Below are 23032 nucleotides of genomic sequence, written 5' to 3'. Positions count from 1 at the left end.
TAAAGAAGATTTATACACAGGAGCAGATGCCATCAAAGAATTTGCACATAGAATAGAAAATGAGTGCCATGACATAGCATCTAATGTCTTATTAAAATCAAAACCCATGTTGCCTTTAACAGAGAAACAGATTGAAGATTTCAACAATGCAGAAAAATGCCCGGTATGTGATTCGGAATTTTCAGATATAAATATCAAGGTACATCACCATTCTCATACAGATGGTAAATTCTTAATGGCCCTGTGTAATAGCTGTAATATTAAGATCCAGAGACCAAAATTTGTCCCCATATTTTGCCATGGTGCATCCAATTATGATTTTCATCATTTGATCAGGTACAAGGGATTTGACAAGGAGAATTTAAATATTTTAGCAGAAAATGATGAAAAATATATATCTATTAGCAAAATAATTAAAGTTAATGGTGTTCCTATTCACTTAAGATTTCTTGATTCATACAGAATTCTGTCTGCTAGCCTGGCTACACTGGCCACTCAATTATCTGATGATCAATTCAAAATCACATGTGCTTTGTTTCCAAATCAGGACCTGAAATTAATTAGGCGGAAGGGTGTATATCCATATGATTATGTTACAGATTTTTCTAAATTTGATGAGTGTTCTCTGCCACCACAACAAGAGTTTTACAGCAAAATCAGAGCATCTGGAATCACTGATGAAGATTATCACCATGCCCAGTTGATGTGGAACAATTTAAAATGCCAGACATTTGGTGATTATCACAATGCATATTTAAAACTTGATGTCACTCTCTTAGCTGATATACTGCAGGCATTCAGAAAATCTTCCATGAAAAATTATAAGCTGGATCCAATGTATTTTTACAGTGCTCCGGGCCTAGCATGGTCTGCAATGTTTTTAAACACTAAAATGCAATTGGATCTGATCCAAGATCAAGATATGTATCTGTTTATGGAACAATGTATAAGAGGGGGCATGGTGCAATGTTCTCAGAGATATGTCAGAGCAAATAACAAATATATTCCTGATTATGATCCAGCACTGACATCAAATTATATACTGTATGTGGATGCAAACAGCCTGTATGGTTATGCTATGATGGATAAACTGCCATATGCAGGGCTTGAGTGGGTTGAAGATTTCAATATTGAAGATCTTCAGGACTTTGATGACAGTGACTATGGCCTCTTCTTAGAGGTTGATCTGACAATTCCTGATGATTTACACAACAAATTTTCTGATCTGCCCCCAATTCCTGAGGTTAAGTGTTCACCTGGCTCTAAACAGAAGAAATTGATGATGACACTGGAGCCAAAACAGGGCTATGTCTTATATTACAAAAACCTCCAGTTCCTGATGCATCATGGTGTTCAAGTGACCAAAATTGGCAAAGTTTTGAGGTTCAGGCACTCAAGATGGTTGAAGCCATATATTGATACAAACACAGAGCTTCGAACATCTGCAATGAGCCAATTTGATAAATCTTTGTTTAAATTGATGGTCAATTCTGTGTATGGCAAAACCATTGAAAATGTCAGAAAACATACCGATGTTAAAATAATTACTGACCCCAGCCGGAGCAAAAAATTGATAGCAAAGCCAAACTTCAATTACAGAAGAATTTATGATGAAAATATGGCACTTTTCAATATGAAAAAAAACAAAGATTAAGTTTGATAAGCCTATTTATGTAGGGGCTGTGATATTGGAATTGGCCAAATTACACATGTTAAAATTGTATTATGATGTGTTGAAGCCTTTTTATAAGAATCGTGTAAAACTGATGTACATGGACACGGATAGTTTTATTCTTGATATTCAGACAGAAGATGTTTATCAAGATATGTCACAGCCTGAATTGCTTGAATATTTTGATAGCAGTGAACATACAAGGATTCAACCCCACAACAAAAAGGTGCCTGGCAAGTTAAAAGATGAGACACTTGGTGATGTTATTGTGGCATTTGCTGGGTTAAGGGCCAAGATGTACAGTTTTGAAACATGTAGTGGTGCTGTTGCCAAAAAAGCCAAGGGCATTGGCAAAGTAACTGTGGACAAAGAGCTTGAATTTGAAGATTACAAAAATTGCCTCAAATCATGTAGCACAATCAGAACATCAGAAAATAGAATTCAGAGTGTGGATCACTTATTGACTACAAATGTTGTAAGAAAAATGGCTCTGGACCCACATGATGATAAGAGATGCATTTTGTCATGTGGCATACATACTCTACCATGGGGGCATTGTGATTTGAAAAATGGCAATCAATGCCCAATTACAGAGCATGATTTGAAATAAATAAACATGCCTATGAACTTATTTGGGTTCAAAAAACAGGCTGTTATGGACCTGCCAACACCAGCACCCTCTCCTGATATAATATCTAAACTAAGTGCTTTGTTAATTATTCACCTGAACAGCATACTTACAGATGTTGATGATGAAACAGGTAAAATATTGTACATATTTAACAATAATTTAAATCATTACCAATTACCTGTAGGTGGTCAATTGCAATTTATTACAACTCCTGAGGGTGATGTCAAAATTTCAGTAGGGAGAAATATTTATAGAATTAAGCACTCAAACATGATTTCTGGCACTGTTTATACTGTTTCTGCTGGTGACTGCTTATATATTGAGGTCCCTGGATCCTATGACAAGCTTATACCTTTTTTTATAGAATTAAGAATCAGATATTCAATAATAAATAACTACTAAAACAAAAATGCCTAATGATATATTTGGCCATACAAGACATGAAGATCACAGTGATGAGATTCTGATGCTTGATGTCAGAGTCAAGAAATAAGAAGTGATTTACAAGCTTTACAAACCACACTCAATGCCAGTCTTCAATTAGAAATTACAAATTTACAATCACAATGCATGGACCCTCTTCTTAAAATTGATTCTGAACTCAAATTGCTACTTCAGAAATATACTGACTTGGCCACATTGGATAATTTTCAAAGTTTAGAAGAGGCTGTAGCAGCTCTTCAAGCCAAATTTAAGACCCAGGCCACCAACTCTGAGCAATTGAAACAGCAATTGGAAGAGCAGATTAATAATGTCCAGACACAGCTCCAAACAATTGTCAAAAGCATAAAATCACAAGAAGATTTTGATCTAGTGATTTCCACTCTAAAGGAACAGATTCAATCATTACAGATACCTAATCTGGACCCCTTGAACAATGCCATAGCCGAGGTTAAAGAAAAAATTGAGACACTTGAAAATTTTATGAACAACTTGCCATCTTCTGATGCTTTGAGTGCAATAACTCGGAGTGTTGCCAACATTAAGCTGCAACTTGAAACATATGAAGATTTTGGAAAAATTCAAAGTACCATAACCCATCTTGAGGGTACAATAGCAGCAGTGCAAAGTGATTTGGCAAATGTACAAGAATCTCTAGAATCCCGATTGCCTGGGATTGTAGATACCCTTGTCAGTGTCCAGCAACAAATCACAAAGCTTGAAAACCTCAACACTGAATCTGAGCTATCTCATTTTCATCACTTGATCGATGATATCCAAACAAAACTTGAAATTTTACAACAATCAACACCCTCTCAGGCAGATATAGCCCTGCTCCAAAATGCTATGCGTGGTGTGGCTGATGCTTCTGAATTAAATGATGTAAAATTGGCACTTGAATCTTTGCAAAATACTGTATCAAATCTGCCTACATCACAGGAACTTAAAAATATTAAGAGAGCAGTGAATCGCATATTGAAATCAGAAGATATCAAGAATATCCAGACAGAGATCAAACAACTTACTCAGAGAGTGGCCACTCTTCCAACCAATCAACATATTAATGAACTGCATGCCCTGTTTGAGGATATCAGAAGACAGGTCCATGATCTTACTGCTCAAAATTCAAAATTGGCAGTTGTTGAAAATTTGCAGCAAATTGTAGCTAATATCAAGCAACAGCTAGGGGCCATGGAATCCAATCAAGCAAATGCTCTGTCTGTTTTTGCCACCCAGCTACAAGAAATTGTGCAAAAATACAAGAAACTTGTTGTGGACATAAAAATCAAGCCAGGCCATGATGATGTTGTTAGGACCATCAATGAGCACCTTGAATCTGTAACAAGCAGATTGCTTACAGCAGAAAAAGAAATAACAGGCATAATTGAAAATCCTAAACATACAGCAATTCTTGAATTGTACAGCATCCCCAACCAAGAATATGATTCACCATTTACACCAGGAGGCAAAATATATAAGCTGTCCCCTGCACAATTTTATTACCAATTCTTTGTTGGGGGCACACTGAGACCAATCAAGATCAAATATTGGCTTCAACCACAGGCACACCACTACCCTACCTTATCAATAACAAATGCTGATAACAAAGCAAAAATCACCAGTGTAGAGTTAGAGGATTTTACAGACCCCAATACATTAGAAACAGCCTATGCTGAAGATGATGGCTCTCTGGAATTTAAAATGCAAATAGGGGACAAATTATATTTAGAAAATCCTGTAGTATCAGCTGCTGAACACCCTATAGTTGCAATATTCTTGTTTACATATTATGTCTAGACAAATTATTGTTGATGAATTACACAGACAAGCCAGACATAATTATAAGAGACTGCCAGTAGTTACAAAAGGCATAAATGATTTATGGCAGTGAGACTTAGTGGAAATGGCAAGTGGACAGCTGAAAAACTTAGACAAAATCAACAAGGGCTACAAGTATCTACTCACTGTCATAGATACATTTTCAAAATTTGCCTGGGCTGTGCCACTTAAATCCAAGACTGGAAAATGTGTTACAGAAGCCTTCAGGACAATCATCAATCAGAGTGGAAGATCACCGCGCTATTTGCAAACAGATAATGGCAAAGAATTTTATAATTCTGTGTTCCAACAATTTATTAAAAGCCAGGCAATACAACATTACTCGAGTTACAGTGATCTCAAGGCCTCAATTGTAGAGAGATTCAACAAAACCCTAAAAAATCTTATGTATAAACAATTTACACTTCAAGGTAATTATAAATGGCTTAATATTCTTCCAGAACTTCTACATAAATATAACAACTCGGTCCATTCCACAATCAACATGAAACCCTCTGAAGTAACTTCATCTGATGAGCAAAAATTGATCAGAACTGTTTATTATCCTAGATACCAGCCAACAACAAGAAAAGCCAAATACCAGGTGGGTGATCAAGTAAGAATCAGCAAATATAAGCACTTATTCAAAAGAGGCTTTACAAGAAACTGGAGCACAGAATTATTTACAGTGGCTCAAGTTAAGCCTGGGACCCTTAACACATATATAATAAAAGACCACCGAGGAAAAATTCTCAAAGGCAGGTTCTATGAAGAAGAACTCACCAAAACTAAACAGCCTGACACATATCTCATAGAAAAAATCATCCGCAGAAAAGGCAACAAGTTATTTGTCAAATGGCTAGGACTTCCAGAACACAGCTGGATCGATGCAGACAAAATAATAATATGAACACCTGGGATGTTATAAAGAGGCTGCCAGAACCTGAACAGCAGATTAAGAAAAATGGCAACTTGCTGCCTGATAATATTAGATGTCTTATTGTTGGGCCATCAGCTTGTGGTAAAACTACACTAATGATTGATAATTTTTTATTGGCACCCAACTGGTTAGACTGGAAAAACAGGCACTTGTATGTCTTCTCTAAGAGCTTGGAACAATTAAAATATCAGCAGCTGATGAAGCTATATGATGGATTGGATATTGCCACTTTTGAACCAGATGTTAAGCCACTTCATGAATGTCTCGATAATTCTGTTGTTGTGTTTGATGACATTATTCTGGATAATCAAAACAAGGTTAGAAATTTCTTTACACAGGGCCGACACAAAAACATAGATTGTTTCTACCTGGCACAGCCTTTTTCTAAAATTCCGAAGCAGCTGATCCGAGACAACAGCAATTTTATATGTGTGTTTCATCAAGATCATACCAACCTCAAACACATACATGATGAATATGTAGGTGGGGACTTGAGCTACAATGATTTTTCCAAGTTTTGCAGTACGTGCTGGAACCAGGACAGTTATGGGTTTGTCACAATTGATATGACAAGAACACCTAATACTGGCAAATACAGAAATAAAATCAACAATTTTCTAGACATTGAAACATATATAAATAACCATGAAAAGGCCAATTATTGATGATCTTAAATTAAAAGATTATCTTGTAAAAAGATTTAAGGGATGGAAATCAGAGAACCGAGGAATTTATGAAAAACACAAACAAACAGAACAGCCTATTATTGATGCTATTAGTGAATTAGGTAAAAATATCAAAACTGTTACAGAGCAAAATCAAAATTTGATCACAGAGCTTGTACCTGTAGCTGCAAGGAACATATTAGATTATCCGATCACCTCACTTTCCAGTATTCATACACCTAGTCCTGTTGCTCCTCGAAGAATTGAAGCTAGTCAGGATCCTATTGAATTGGGTCTTCTTGCTCAAAAATATTTAACCACACCTAAAGACAACAAAGATGAGGTCTTTGGCTTATATGCTGACACAGAGCGTGATGGTAGCATCATACATAGAATTGGCAATTTCAGAGTAACATTTATGGGAGATGATATAATTGTATATTCAGAATCTCATCTTGGAGAAAGAGGTGCTTTTGTTAAGTATCCCGGCACACCTGGATTGTGGGAACTGATGACTAGGAAAAGGCCTGGCAGCTATACAGATCAAGATTATGATTATTACAAAGAAATATTAATAAAATCAGATGCTCTATACCAGAACAATGATCCCACACAAAAAAGAGTCAAGTCTAGCAGTGGAGCAAAATACAACAATTTAATCAAGCCCATATGGTCACAAATCAAGACAGGTAGTGGAATCAAACAATACAACACCCTGCCTAAAGAATTTGTGTGGGTTGATGATGTCAGGAAACTTGTAGATAGGTTATTGGTGATAGCTGGGGAGGAAAATGCTGGCAACCACAATTTTTACAATGAAAAGGTTGGAATTATGGACATGATAAGCACCAAATTGTCTAATTTTATAGTGAATGACACTAAGGGGATTGGATATCTTATAAAAATTATTAATACTTTACCACCTAAATTTTGGAATATTTCTGAGGGTCGGGGGCTTGTTAATGACATTATAAACAAGCTGCCATTTGAACTACACATTCCAGGCTATCAGTATTGTGGTCCCGGCACAAAATTGGACCATAGATTAAACAGAGGTGATCCTGGTGTTAATCCTCTAGATGCTGCTTGTAGAGACCATGACATAGCATACAACACACATTCTGATCTTGACAAGAGACATGTTGCAGACAAGAAATTAGAAGAGGCTGCATTTGGTAGATTTGTAAGCAAAGATGCTTCTTTAAGTGAAAAAATAGCAGCATTGGGGACCACCATAGCTATGAACACCAAACAAAAACTGGGGTGGGGGCTGTGAATATGTATATAATAAACCTACAATGAAGGCCAAGGGTGTTATGTATCAGGTACCTTATGCAGGTCTTAAATCTCTTAAAACTATTGACAGTCTTTTAACCAAAAAGCAGCGCAAGAAAAAAAATTCTTGTCTTGCAAAGGGGCATGGTATGAAATTGTTGCTTAGTACCCCCCAATTAAAAAAATTACAGCAATCAAGAAAAAAATCACATGTGGGGGGATTTATATTTACTATCCCTGCCATCTTAGCTGCTCTCGGGGCTGTTGGGAGCTTGGCTGGGGGATCAGCTGCCATAGCAAAAACAGTAATAGATGCCAAGAAGAATAAGGCAGAATTAGATGAATTGAAGCGCCATAACCTGGCCATAGAGAAACAAGGCAAAGGTGTAAGAGAGCCATGAATAAGTTAAAAAAAACAAGAGCCGCTTACAAACCAAGATATTGAAGCTTTAATCAAGCCACTGGGCATCAAACATTTTAGAGGTGTGTACATGTCTGATTCTTTACCAGAACAACCACTCAACAAAGAGTGTGGCATTGTTAATTTGGATAAGTACAAAAATCAGGGCACTCACTGGATCTGTTATCTTAAATATTTAAAAGATGAGGCATTTGTGTTTGATTCATTTGGAGGTGTTCCACCTGAAAATTTAATAAAATATCTAAATTCAGCTAATCTTTATTACAATAATGCCCGTGTTCAAAATTTCAAAGATGTTAATTGCGGACATTTGTGTTTATCTGTTGTTAGATATATGTCTCAAATAAATAAACCATAAAATTGAAAATTTTCAAAAAGCCTTGTGGTATTTAAAACATCATGGGGGTATTCCATCTCACCAGCCAAAATTCAATATTGAAACTCAAATTACATGATGACATAGTGTATCCCAAAACAATAGCTCTCAGAGCATTTTATGGCATGTACTTGATCCCTAATATTACACACCACAACAACACAATTGCAGTAGGGGATCAAAAAATTGTCATCACTCCAGGGCAATATAATCTATCTACTCTAAATGCTCAATTACCCAGAGGTGTAGTGTTAAGTCAAAATTCTGTCACTCACAGAGTAGAGATTGTATCTGCTACAGAAACAGTGGATCTGGGTACTATAGGAGAGCTGTTAGGCTTTGAGAACAACACAAAACTTGAACCAGCCATCAAACACACTGCTATTAATATACCTAAATTCTTGGCCATAGAGACTCTGAATATTCACTGTAATGTGGCCGAGGGTATGATCACCAAATCAAATGGCATAGGCACTCACAAACAAACTGGGATCATTGCAACATTCAAACCTAACTCTGAATTTATGGAGCCCATCATCTACACTCCATCCCCAACATTATATTTTCCTGTGTGCCACAACAGAATAGACTACATTGAATTGATGGTCACTAATGAAAAAGAAGAATTAGTTGATTTTGCTGGAGCCACAACAACTGCAATCATAGAAATTAATATTTAAATAAAAGTACATACAAGAAAAAAATGGAAAATATTGAGAGTTATGAGCTACAATCATTCCCCCCAAACAGGAGGACCTTTGCAAATTTAAATCAACCCAACACAGAGATTGAGGTTGATCTTGATGTAGGGGATGGCTTTATACACCCCCACAGAGCAGATCTATACATCAAATTTGATGTTGTAAAGCTCGATGGAACAGATTATCCTGCAAATTCAAATATAAGATTGGTGGACAATTTTGTGCCGCATCTGTTCTCTGAAATTGAGATCAGAAAGCATGGTGTTGTTATAAACAGAGTAGATTATCCCGGCATTACCTCCACAGCTTTGGCCACACTAAAATTATCCAAAACCGAGGCTTCTTACTACAAAATAGGTGGATTTGAGGCTGGTGAAAAAATTATATCTAAGAGCCACACAGTGCTGTTCCCCATGCGCCTGTTGCCAGGATTCTTCTCAGATTACAAAGATATTATGTGGAAGGGTGGTTTAAGAATTACATTTAGAAGAGCTGCCAATGATAATAATGCTTTGATGAGGTACAGTACAATAAACTCTACCGGGGCAGCTCTGCCTAATACCCTACCTGATGAAGGCAAATGCATTATTCAGACTATGGAGCTAAGAATCCCGGTTGTTGAATATGAGGCCAGTTATGCTCTTAAATACAAAGCAGATATAATAAAAAATCCACAGATTCCTCTACAATTTTATACATATCAATGTGTACAGAAGCCCGCCGCTGGTACTTATTATGAGTTTGATGCTACAAATTCATTCTCCAGTATACAATATGACATGCCGGATTTTGTGGTGGTACTGTTTCAGACTGGAAGAAACAATAATCAGGAAAAAAATTCCAGTAAATTTGATAACTGCAACATCAAGAACATATATCTTAAAAATGGCAGAAATGAGGTATTTCCTAGAGAAAATTATAATTTAGACATGTCCAAGGATGATTTTCTTAAATTATATGAGGCATTTTCATCATACAAAAGGGTCACTACTGACAATACTGACATGTATTACACACCAGATGAATTCAAAGCACAGAGACCCATGTTTGTCATCAACACTTCAAAAAGGAAACAAGTTGTGGTTAATGACAGGACAAACATTAAAATTATCTGTGAATTCCACGAAACACTCCCTGATGACACCATATGTAGTGTTATTCTCATAGGTGAAAAATCATATGTTTATGATGTAAGAAATGAGAGAGTCACAGAGCAATTCTAGAGGGCCGACTCAAACACAGAAACTTCCTGATTACAAGGCAATAATACCAACATTTTGCCATCAGGAAGGCCCACACACACTATCAGGTTTGAAACCTTGGGGCCTCTTTATTATAAAACATATAAGCCATGGAACTATGTCTACCGCACCTCTGCAATTATTTTGCAGGAAAGCTCAAACACAGAAATATGCAATAAATATTCTGTAAGTTACACACTTGGTATATATTTTCTCAACAAGGCAAAACCAGAATTGTGCTCAGGCGGCTTGCCCTGTCATGCAATAGGGCATTCTCCTTACTAAGAATTTCCCTTGGAGTTAATGACAGGATGGATGGCATGCCAGCAGATATAATCTCCCAGACATGTATGATTTATTGCTGGCCGGGACATGGGACTGATGAAAAGATTAGAAAAAACATGCAAGCAATATGCACATCTGCCCTTGCCTTAATGTATTGATTTGTAAGTTGAAGAGCATAAAAATAAAAGCATATAGACAATAAACTGAGAGATTCAGCCTTTGTACAGTGGGATCCATGAGTATTACCATGCAAATTGTCCATAATTATTTTTATTATTTTTTTTCTTACATTCTATGTGTTTTTAAGAGATGCATTTTTATGTATGCTGGTGCAGAAATTGTCAACAGCTTGTTCTGAATTTTCTTTTAATTCTTGAAACTCTTATTGGGTCAAAAAAAATGCACGAACATGGTGATGGACAATTTGCACGGTAATACTCATGGATCCCACTGTACACACGGTGAAATCAATCTGAGGGGGGGCTCATCATTTCTACACTAGAATTCAAGATTCCTGGGATTTTGACAGAAAAACACACTGTAAACAATAAGATATGGGAACTTGGCTTAGTTTTAAGTGTAGGCAAATCTATCTGTTGAGGCTTCTTCTTTTCTACACTAGAATTCAGAATTTCTTAAAATTAAGTGCATATCACACCTGAAGAATTGAGGGCATATGTGTCTCGTGGCATTGTTTTAAGTGTAGGCAAATCGGGTTGTTTAATCATTTGAGCTCTTCTTTTCTACACTTATAAGTGGTGCTTATATTAGTACCAATACTACTATATATATATATATATATATATATATAACGAGTGTCCGAAAAGTCACGCAACCCGGTGTTTACGACCGTATAACGGAATAGCGAAACTGAATGAGAAGAAACGCTTTCTGCCAAGAGAATGCCCTGTATATTGGGAAAATTTAGAGAGACAAACATATGTAAGAACATGCATGTTTTAATAACAAATAAGCAAAGTGTTGCCAAAGGCGGAATAAAAATATTTGCAAATCGTGTATATTGATGCACAGAACTCACTGAGGTAAATTATTGCAACATTTCACAATACCAACGAACAATTTGGATGGCCATCTATTGAATTTGACAGAAAAAGAACTTCGACGAAGTTTCAAAAACATTGCAGAAGAGAATAAATGGGCTGCTCCAAAAATCGATGTTTTCACAAAATTACGAGGGACACTGGCAACACTGTTGGTGTCACGTGTCACTAACAGACGTGTTTCACCTCAGGCTATCACACTAAGGCACTTTTAACGACAAAGGAGAAAGTTGGTTATTCTCGAACATATGCAATAAATTACATACACCTTGCAACCCTGAAATGTGGTTTCGATTGGATAGGTATGTCAACAGCCAAAATTCCAGGCATTGGTCGACAGAAAACCCACATCAGTTGCATAAACTACCCTTGCACTCTCCGAAAATCGGTGTATGGTGTGGAATATCGCGACGTCGTATTGTGGGACCGTTATTCTTTGAGACAACAGTGGATACTGCTGTGTACGGGGATCTCATAATGCAATTTGTTGCTCTTCTGGAAGAAGACGAACGTGATGTTTGGCTTCAACAAGATGGAGCAACTTGCCATACATCTAATGAATCTCTTCGTATGCTGAGATAATTTTTTGGTGATCGTCTAATATCCAAGGATTTATGGCCCAGTCGCTCGTCCGATTTAACATCTGGAGATTTTTTTCTGTGGGGTTACTTAAAGGGGAAAGTATACCAAACGGGACCCAGAACATTGGAGGAGCTGAAACGAAACATTACACAGGAAATTAATAATATCGGTGCTGCAACCCTCAGGAAGGTATCTGAGAACATGATCAAGCGAACCAACTTATGTATCCAAGAAAATAAGGGCCTCCTCGATGGCAGAGTGGTAGCGTCGTCGCCTTGTAATCAAGGGGTCCCGGGTTCGATACCCAGTGGAGGTACATAGTGGTTCGGATCCCACTTTAAACTGTAGGTCCAGTCCCGATTAGCCTTACTGTGCATAAAGTGGACTTAAAACACCAAATCAACAACAACAACAACAGTATCCAAGAAAATGGTGGACACTTCAAACATTTGCTTTAATTTGTAGCGATACCCACATTTCAGGGTTGCAAGGTGTATGTAATTTATTGCATATGTTCGAGAATAACCAACTTTCTCCTTTGTCGTTAAAAGTGCCTTAGTGTGATAGCCTGAGGTGAAACACGTCTGTTAGTGACACGTGACACCAACAGTGTTGCCAGTGTCCCTCGTAATATTGTGAAAACATCGATTTTTGGAGCAGCCCATTTATTCTCTTCTGCAATGTTTTTGAAACTTCGTTGAAGTTCTTTTTCTGTCAAATTCAATAGATGGCCATCCAAATTGTTCGTTGGTATTGTGAAATGTTGCAATAATTTACCTCAGTGAGTTCTGTGCATCAATATACACGATTTGCAAATATTTTTTTTCCGCCTTTGGCAACACTTTGCTTATTTGTTATTAAAACATGCATGTTCTTACATATGTTTGTCTCTCTAAATTTTCCCAATATACAGGGCATTCTCTTGGCAGAAAGCGTTTCTTCTCATTCAGTTTCGCTATTCCGTTATACGGTCGTAAACACCGGGTTGCGTGACTTTTCGGACACTCTGTATATATATATATATACACACACACATACACACCGTGTCCCAAAAGTCCGGTAACACTTTTATTAATTCTTTATACAAAAACAACAAGTGATATAGCTGTCGTGTATATGTCATATGGAAGAGTATCTCAAATGGGTTTTTTTAATGTATGAGTTCACAATGCCTCGATATGGGAATCATGTGTAACACGACATATGTCTACGTGGTAATCAAATTCTTGCCATACTCTTTGGAGCATATCTCTGTCAAGAATTTTATTACCGTGTAGACATACGTCGTGTTACACATGATTCCCATATCGAGGCATTGTGAACTCATACATTAAAAAAAAAACATTTGAGATACTCTTTCATATGACATATACACGAAAGCTATATCACTTGTAGTTTTTGTGTAATGAATTAATAAAAGTGATACCGGACTTTTGAGACACGGTGTATATATATATACACACACACACGCACACACTTGCTTTTTCGATCACAATCAACAAGTCACAGGGGCAGTCTATTATGTACTGCAGAGTGGATTTAAGATCGCCATGTTTCTCCAAGGGACAATTTTATGTTGCTTGCTCAAGTGTGGGTTCACCAAAGAATTTATTTATTCTTACTCTTGTTGGTGAAACTGAAAATGTTGTTTATAATCAGGTTTTGAGTTAAATTAATATTACAGTGAATTTGTAAAAGATTCTACTTTATAATTTGAATACTGTACTTATACTTTTAAATACATGTAAATAAAATTATTTACATTTTACACTATAGTTAGAATTCATCATTTTCCTGTCTAATAGAAGATTGGATAAATAAATACCTGGGCAATGCCGGGCAATCAGCTAGTGCAGGAATAAAAATAAATGTATTATGACAATGTATGAAAGATATGCTAATACAATTACTATTATTGTTATTAGATGTATAAAATGAACACAACGTCAAAGTGGGAAATTAAACTGAACAATAATGATTTATTTAAGAACTAGCAAAATGAAATAAAAGTTACAAAAAATGGAGGCAGTGTCAGGAATTGTTCTTAGGAACCAATTTCAAGCTGCTGAATTTGACCAAATACTGTAAATCAATTCTCTGCCTAAAAACTCACCTGTACTTTTGAATAATCAGCATCCAGCGTTTTAAGTATCCTCACCAGGGTTGGTTCTGCACGAATAATAACATTTGGTATGGAAGTTGTTTGTGACACTGCTTGATCTGATTTCTGTATCCCCACAGTCAACCCCACTCTAGAAAAGAAAATGACGCAAATAATAGTTCCATTTACTCTATTACTGATATTGTTATCGGTCTCCAAAGCTCCAAAGCCAGATAACAGCAGAGACTGGGCTTGATGCACCAATCTCATGTGTTACCAGTGGAAAGCAGCTTGGTAGCCCATAGCACTTCCTACTGTTTTTATAAAAGCAATATAATGACTAAGAAGCATAGCCAAATGGTTATCGTTCTCGCCGTTGGTGTGAGCTGTTCCTAGTTCTATTCACGGTGGGAGCTTCAAAATTTTGGTATTGACCCAGCATTGTGAGGACAATTGAGGAGCTACTTGAAAATAAGTAGTAGTGGGCTCCGGTCTTGAAAGCCAAAAACAACAGTGATGGTAATCGATGCACTGACTATGTATCATCTGATAGAAAAAGCTACTTAGTAGGCTCCGGCCCTTAGAGGGCTGTTGTGTCACAGATTTTAGTTTTAGTACCAACTTATACCACCAGCCTTGTACATAAACAATAAGGAAAAGAGAATAAATTTGTGTGTGTGTGTGTATTCTCATTTTGCATTGATCAAGGGGTCCTGGGTTCAATATGTGGTGGAGGCACATAGTGGTTTCGAATCCACTTTAAACTGTGGGTCCAGTCCCAATTAGCCTTTCTGTGCATAAAGTGGGCTTAAAAAACAAACTCATTTTGCATTGACTTTCCATCTCTTTATGCTAATTATAACAACTGATAAGGTGAAATTGATGATGAGACACAATGAAACCTCCATGCCTAAACCATGACTCGAACCTGTGACCCCTAGTGGTGGCACTGTGAGTCCAGCACTAAAAATGCTTGGCAACGGAGGTAGCTAAATGTATATGTGTTTGTGTGAAATGTTATAAATCTAATCAAAGCATAATATATAGGGTGTCCGAAAAAGAACTCCGGGGGTTTGGAGATTAAATATTTTTATTAGATTGAGATTCAGAATCATACACAGCATATAAAATTAAAATATAATATCTCAAGTTTCATTCCCTATTAGTGTAACTCAATGTGTGTATTATTAAAAGCAGTATTCTACCTCAGACCACACACAGCTAAACAGATTGTTGTAAATTGTTTTTTTGCTGCCTTTATTCACTGGCACAGGGAAGCATACTATGGTGCTTGCAATGTTTCCCTTCATCTGTCATGTGCAAGATTTAGTTCAAGTGTTCACTGCTAGATGCCAGCACTTCCAGATGTTGGGAAGATGGGTAGAGAAACGTCCCATTGTGTGGTGCCCACAAAGTCACGCCAATGGATTTCCTCTTCTGGGGCTGAGTTAAAGACCTTGTGTATCAGGGAAAAATCCAGCCCCTTCATCATCTGCGCCAGCAAAGAAAGGCAGCAACAGACATAATCTACAATGATCTGCTTACTTCAGTGTGGTTTGAGGTATATCGCTTTGATGTCTGTTGTGCTGTTAATATTTCACGGATTGAGTTGCACTAATAGAAAATGGAACTTGCGATATTATACATTTATTTTATGTGCTGTGAATGATTCTGATTCCTAATCTAATAAAAATATTGAAATCTCCAAAGCCACGGATTTCTTCTTCACACACCCTGTATATCGAGTGAAAATATGGTTTAATGAATAACATCAATTTTTTAAATTCACATCTTACACAAATATATAATAATTCCAACACTTGCAAAAAACTAAATTTATTCGCCTAAATGTTGAACTAAGCAATAATACCTGAGAATCACATTTTATTTTTACATCATTACTATTTGTAAAATGAGCATACTATACTAATTTACCAACCTACCTCTTCTTTGTGTACTGTTCAACATTTTTTTCAGTTACCAAACCAACTTTCAACAACTCATTCAACAGGCACTCCATGCAATTGCAGCTACATTTTGCATCGATTATATCCAACAAGGGAGTATATTGAAGTAATAATTCAAAGGAGTCAACAACATCTTGTGAAAATCCAGTGTTTTCAGCGGAACTTCCAGTCTCACCTGGAAATAAAAATAATATGGGAAGTTTATTTAACACATTGGGGTCTCACGACGGGCATAGCCCGCAGTGCACTAAAAGTTAATGTGGACGAACGACGGGCATAGCCCATCCTGCGGTATACAATCGCCTTGCTGATTGAACGACGGGCTATGCTCGTACTTCGTCTCATGACCGTGTTCATTCAAGCCCCTCTGTTGAAATTCCGACCGCTAGGTGACTCATGTGCTATTTTTATCTTGCACCTGCGACTGTTTGTTGTCGCGTTGATGTACTGTGCATTGTTTAGAATGGCGTAATTAGATCCAGACTGCATAGAGGATTCCACCTCAGAGTTTGAAGTTAGAGACTATTTTGATGATGGAGATGAATTTGAAGATTTGAAAGGTAGGTTATATTCGTAATAATTATTGTCGACAATATAAACAGTGTTGCAACCTCTAGTATTTTATGAATGAAGTGAGAAGAGGTAATTTTTTTGGGTCTATTCATCTTTCCTCTTGCTTGATTCTCCTACATGCACTGATGTATTTTTAGTTTTTCCATTTATTATTTTGTATAGTGTATGTCAAATGAAAATTTATTTTATTTATTTAGTTTATTTATTTATTTGTTTAATTTTTACAGATGACGCAGAACCAACTGATACATCGTCTGGTCCTGTCCTGCAGCCACTTTTTCATACAAAAGATAATTACTTGTAATTTGTAATTATTTTTTGTTATGTGCACATAAGATGTATTCTTATGCAAGATTGAAAAGATGTATTGATAGTTTATGTAGTTAATTATTGAAATTTCCAGATTACGAACTTAAAATATCTCTATATTAACATTTGTTACAATGTTGTACTTTTTTCTTCTTCACAAAACATTGCTGAAAAAAATATTAAAAAATGTCTGAAAATAAAAAGAAAATTTAACAAATTTTTGTTCATTGAAAAGAGGAAGTTTTGTAGATTTAAGAAATATGTGGTAAATAAAAACAAATTAAAAATATTTTTTTTATATTTTTTTTGAAAAACAACCAAAAACCGCAGACCAGAGGTAACAATGCTGTATCATGAGGCCAGACCCGAATGTGTTAAGGTAAACAAAATTACAACAAAATACAAAACAAGTAATGTAATCAATGTAATTGTTACAATTGGAAACCTGCTGATCTGGTGTGTTGTTCTATTTTGTTTATTTGATATTTGTCAGGTGTGGGGTACATCCAGGTGCTAACACGTTGCGAAAATTGGTTGCTAACAGCCTAAATCTACTGTAGCCTCCTAGCCTAACAACATAGACATTATTAGAATTCCAATTGTGACAATAATGCATATAAGTTGGTTAGGAAGGTTAAGTTTTGTGCTATCTCCACTTGTTTGAGAAATAAAATTTTCGCCAATTGTCAGCAGCTGGATTTGCCCTGCACCCAACCCATTTCATATCTGTCAGGTTCAGGAGTTCATATTGTTGAATGTTTGTACATGCTTTTGCCTTATGTTTTATATATTGGATCGGTACAACTATAAGTAATTATTACTGATAAACGTGATACAAGGTGTGGCTAGAAAAAAAAACGGATTGATGTTGCTGTCGACAAACGGCAAGCACGTCAAGGATAAGCGGTGCATGGGTGTATAACGTGATATCTTGCCTATCGGCTGTGAGATTGCCCAAGGTGAGAGGCACTCAGTTCTTCTGCAGTTTGTGGACGAAGTGAACCGTACATCTGTGCTCCGTCGGAAAAGAAATTAAGTGTGAAAGTGGAACAGCGTATCAATCTGAAGTTTCTTATCAAACTCGGAAAATCCACCACAGAAACTTGTGGTTTGTTGAAGGAAGTGCACGGAGATGTGTGTTTATCACGCACTCAAGTATTTAAGTAGTTTCTAAGGTTTAGAGAGGGACGAGAAGTGATTGCGACAACAAGCGTCCTGGACGGTCTTGCACGTCAAAAACGGAATCAAACATTGCAAATGTCGGTGAATTGATTCGAATTGTGTACCCGAAGGTCAAACTGTCAACCAACAATATTTCATTACGATGCTAATGACCCTTTGTGGGCGAGTAAGAAGACGACGACCTGATTTGTGGAAAAGCAAGTCATAGATTCTTCATCAGGACAATGATTCTGCCCACACGGCATTGTCAGTCAAAGCTTTATTGGCCAAGTAAGGGATCCCAGTGTTAGAACACCCTATTTGCCGGATCTCGCTCCGTGCAACTTTTTTTATTCCCAAAGGTCAAATCAGCACTGAAAGGAACCAGATTTAAGACCGTAGAATGTGTGAAAACAAAAGCGACGGAGGTCATGAACATGGTTTCGGAAAATGATTTCCAGATCTGTCTCCAGCAATGGAAGATTTGTATGGAGCGTTGTATCGATAATGCAGGGGAGTACTTTCAAGGGGATAATGTTCATATTGTACAAAATAACCAATAAAAGATTTTGTAGCAACAGTCCAGTATTTTTCTAGCCACACCTCGTATATCAGTATGCCTATGTCAGTTGATCCTGATAGGAGCATTCAGCAAACCCAAAACAATAGAAGCATGCTAAGAAACAGTGTAGCAAGTTCCAATGAGGATTGTGGCAGTGCCCACTGAAATTAACAGAACAGTAAGAAAAACCAGTTGCATGGATAAGTGAGTACAGTGGCACTTAGAGCTATTACGTTTAATGTGTAAAAAAACGTGGTGATGCATTATTTTATTAGAAACAAGGTAAAATTCATAAATGGGAAATGAACAGGTTCTGATGTATTTGGAAATATTACTTACCATTCACAGTGACATGCAACTGTTTCATGATCAATGGGATCTTAAGTAACGTAAATGCACCCCACTGGGATTCCTCATTGGTTCCAAGAACATCGTTCAAACTTATCAGACAGGCTCGCATCACCTCGCAATAGAGTCTCTGCATGCTGTAACCCTGTTCGAGATATAGTTTTATGTATAGATTTATAGGCATAATTTATAACAGGCAATAACAAATCATATTAAAATTCTTACCCATTAATAGTGGTTCGGATCACACTTTAAACTGTAGGTCCAGTCCCGATTAGCCTTAGTGTGCATAAAGTGAACTTAAAACACCAACTCAATCAATCAATCTTCCCTATTAATACTCTATATGTAGCATCATGAACTTAGCATATCCTAATGTGATTGAATTTGTTCATAGGTGGCGATCTCTGTGGCAGAATGGTTAGTGCAGCACCCTATGATGCCAGGGGTCCCAGGTTTTAATCCCGACCTGAGCATGGGGGTACTTTGTGTGTGTCCCTTCATCAATTTCATTATATTATCACTCATCCTCACTGAAATTAGCCAAAACTGGCAAAAAAGCATTGCTAAATAATAATCAAATCGTTCATAGGTGAACAGTTATAGCCTTCATGAGGATTAACTTACTAAAACAATTGCAAAATATATGTGCTGTTTAAAATTGAAAGGAAAGATTAAAATGGTCAGTATGTTATTCTTGAGAAATGTAAATAATTGAATGGTTATGAATACAGAGAACAAGTGGCTTGCAATGTGCAGCTAATTTTAATAATGAAGTACAGTCAACTCTTGATACAACGACCTTTCACAATTCCCGGAAAAAGGGTAGTTATTTCGAAGGGGTCATTATTGGAATTTGCACCAATTTTCAGCTTAAAGGAAGCTCAAACGGACACCATTTATCCTGGTAGTTATGCACAGAATGCATGTTGTGAGAAGGCAAATAGAACTTGAAAACATTTTCACAAAAAAGGATTTAAAGTAATGTTATTTTCTTTTAATTGTGCACAGTCGTTGCTCTTCCACGAAATTTTTACAATTCTAGTTCATGAGAAACTCGTTTGCACTGAAACCTATGGAAAGGAAAACAATCTCTCGCTTATTGCAAGCGAAACTCGAAGAATCTTGACACCAGTCACACTGGCGCCAGCAAAAGTCGGGAGATAATCTGGCAGAATAAATGTTGGATTATAATGGATCTACTAGAGCATTGTCTGTTATAACATTAACTTGTAAGATAGGATCTGTGTAAAATACATCAATAAAAAGTCACGTTTTCTTTCTTTCAACCAACTTCACATTCATCCCCCCTCCCCAATTCCAGGGAGCAGTTCAAACTCTTTCTCGACTTGCATTGTAATCCAGCCTGAAAAAGGAAACACGCAAGTGATCTGTTTGCACTCAATGCATATTCTAGGACACATTAAACAGCGTCTCACTCAATAATCATTCGGGTTTGGAATTGGTTTAATTTTAAACTGTATATTTAGACTGGATTAGCCCATCAGCATAAAATGAACTCAAAACAAGCTTAATGAAACCTGCACATTTTCACATATCAAAATGGTAGATCGTTATTTACTCTCACCTTAATTGACGATTTAATGTTGGATTTAGGAGTATTCTCGATGTCAAACACCCGCTCCTCCAAAAGTTTTCCCCTTGAACAATGTCTTTTTTTAATCGGTCTCAGCGACCATTCCACTTTTTTTTTTCACGTGAATGGTTCTGAAGAAAAGCTGATGCAAATTAAATTTACAGTTTTACTTTTTTTTACTCTTGTTTTCCTTTCTGGAGATCGAATTTCGTTATCGTCAAATCAAAACAACTTTGCGAGATTCAAAACAATAACTTTTTCCTTGGTGCTGGATGAGTCATTGCTGTTATCGGCAAGCAAGAGCCTTGCAGACGCTATATAAACAAAACACTGGTACCAGCTGCAGCGTAAAAACAAGGAGACAGGCTGGAAGTTCGAGCAACAGGTGCCGGAAGTGAAAAATCCTGGCATTTTAAAGATAACGCAACTGTTGAAGACGGTACTTTTAACAGCAGTGTAAAGAAGAAAGAAATGACCCTTGCTTTACGTTTTACCATGCGACAAGCAATATTTCCTATGCAGACAACAGCATTAAAAAAAAATAGAACATGAATTCTGCAATTATCAACATTGCCCTGCACACCAGTGGCAGAGAATGAGCTGGGGAAAGGGGGTTTCAGGTCACTTTTTTTACTTGTTCTATGTTTTTGTTCGATTTCAAGAATATATCCAGAACTGGTTGTTCCATTTTAGACGTCAAAGGAAAAGAAGAGGGGTGGGTCCACTTCCACCCTCGCCTGTAATCAGCATCCCCCCCCCCCCCACGTTTGCTGACAGGAAAAGAGGGAGAAGTCAGTCAGCCAACGCAACACTTGTTTGGCAAATATTATGACATTGACACAATTAGGAAAACATATGAAGTGGGAAGCGGGAGTTATGATGTACGTAAGATCGAAGTAAACTTTTGTGGAAACCTGGATGACAACACATTAAGCGGGTTGACGATCTTTAGTTGGCCTATGTGGCTTTGATTATCTTTAACAGTTTCGTTTTTTATGAAGTGTTACAGGGAACAAAGAACACGTTTTGAATGAAAGTGGTTACCGGAAGTTGTCGGCTACAAGACCAAGAGTTGCTCACTCACGGGAACCTGCTGAACTCTACGTCAGAGCTGGACAGATGGGCCAGACTTCTGTATTTTGGAACACTCCTGCGATTTTATCTCTCATGGTGGTGTATTTATCAATGAATGAGCTTGACCTGCCATACACATTGGCAAATACTGCAAGTCCAGCAGTCATTTCGGGCTGCTCCCCCCCGCCCCCTACCCTGCGAGATTTCAGCAGCTCTTAGGAAAGGAAACAAGTCAAGGCTGATTTAAAATAACATCCAAGCTCATTCGATCTTCTCTTCTCGCCTACCCAAGAGCAAGCGTGGCAAAACAAGCCTGGCACATTGGGTAGCAGCCGTCAGGTGCGGGGTAACATTGGTGCGCTTGAGGGAGGGGAAGGCAGAGGTCAAGTGCTATTGGATATCACTCAAGCATCTATTTTTAGTTCAAACCCAATTGTGAGCGGTAGAACACTCGTGAAGGGAATGAGTGAAAAAAAACAACGATTTTTCGATCGATTTCCTTTAATTTTTCAACTTTTTTTCCAAATTTTTCAACATTTTTCAAATCTTTTCAACTTTTTTCTAAATTTTTCACGGTACCCGGGAAAAGGGTCATTACTTCGAGAGGGTTGTTATACCTGGGGTCGTAGAATCAAATGTTGACTGTATGAACAATAAAGAAATGCTGCAATTTTTATTTATTGCAGTAGCTCTTTCACACGTAAAGTAAAAAAAAAGAAGGTAAAGTGCTCCCCTGTGCATAGCACCATGCCATGAAGGCGTGTAGGGGGTGTGGGGGTAACGCCCCACACTTTCTTGATCCGGTCGTGAGTGGGGGTGATGTGATCAGCATCACACCCCAATAAATGTTCTAGAAACACTTTTCTGCAAAGAGAAAATTATATAGATGCAGATTTAAACAATACAATACAATGTAATAAAAAATTGACAATGTTTGGAAAAAATATACATAAAATAGACGCATAAAGCTAAGAGACTGCTTGATTTATTCGCTTATGTAATCACTTATGCTGAAACACCATACGTTTGTCTGAAATTTTCACTTATTTTTCAGGACTTAATACTATTATAATATGTTCATATCAAATTTACAAATAAATATCAAATAAGTGGAGAAGGAACTTCTTTTCAGAAATTCTGTTGTTTTGTTTACATTAACTTTATTCTTACAGAGAATGGAGAATAGTGTCATTACCATGAGGTGGACAGCAGATAGTGCCCAAAATATGTG

At 37.0% G+C, this 23032-nt stretch overlaps 1 protein-coding gene across 1 annotated transcript in view; it reads right to left on the bottom strand.

The window, feature by feature from the left end:
* The window catches only part of MED24 (mediator complex subunit 24), a 63406-nt gene that overhangs the window by 24685 nt on the left and 15689 nt on the right, over positions 1-23032 (bottom strand). The window contains exons 7-9 of the mRNA XM_083135260.1: positions 19122-19275; positions 16154-16352; positions 14223-14361 (exon numbers count right to left, since the gene is read on the bottom strand). Coding sequence (XP_082991386.1) covers positions 14223-14361; positions 16154-16352; positions 19122-19275 — 492 coding nt within the window. The remainder of the gene's footprint in view (positions 1-14222; positions 14362-16153; positions 16353-19121; positions 19276-23032) is intronic.

Source organism: Lepisma saccharinum, chromosome 14 (genome assembly GCF_977018435.1).
Source record: "Lepisma saccharinum chromosome 14, izLepSacc3.1, whole genome shotgun sequence".
Taxonomy (NCBI): domain Eukaryota; kingdom Metazoa; phylum Arthropoda; class Insecta; order Zygentoma; family Lepismatidae; genus Lepisma; species Lepisma saccharinum.
The sequence above is the reverse complement of the archived record's forward strand: the minus strand, read 5'-3'. Positions and strand labels throughout refer to the sequence as shown.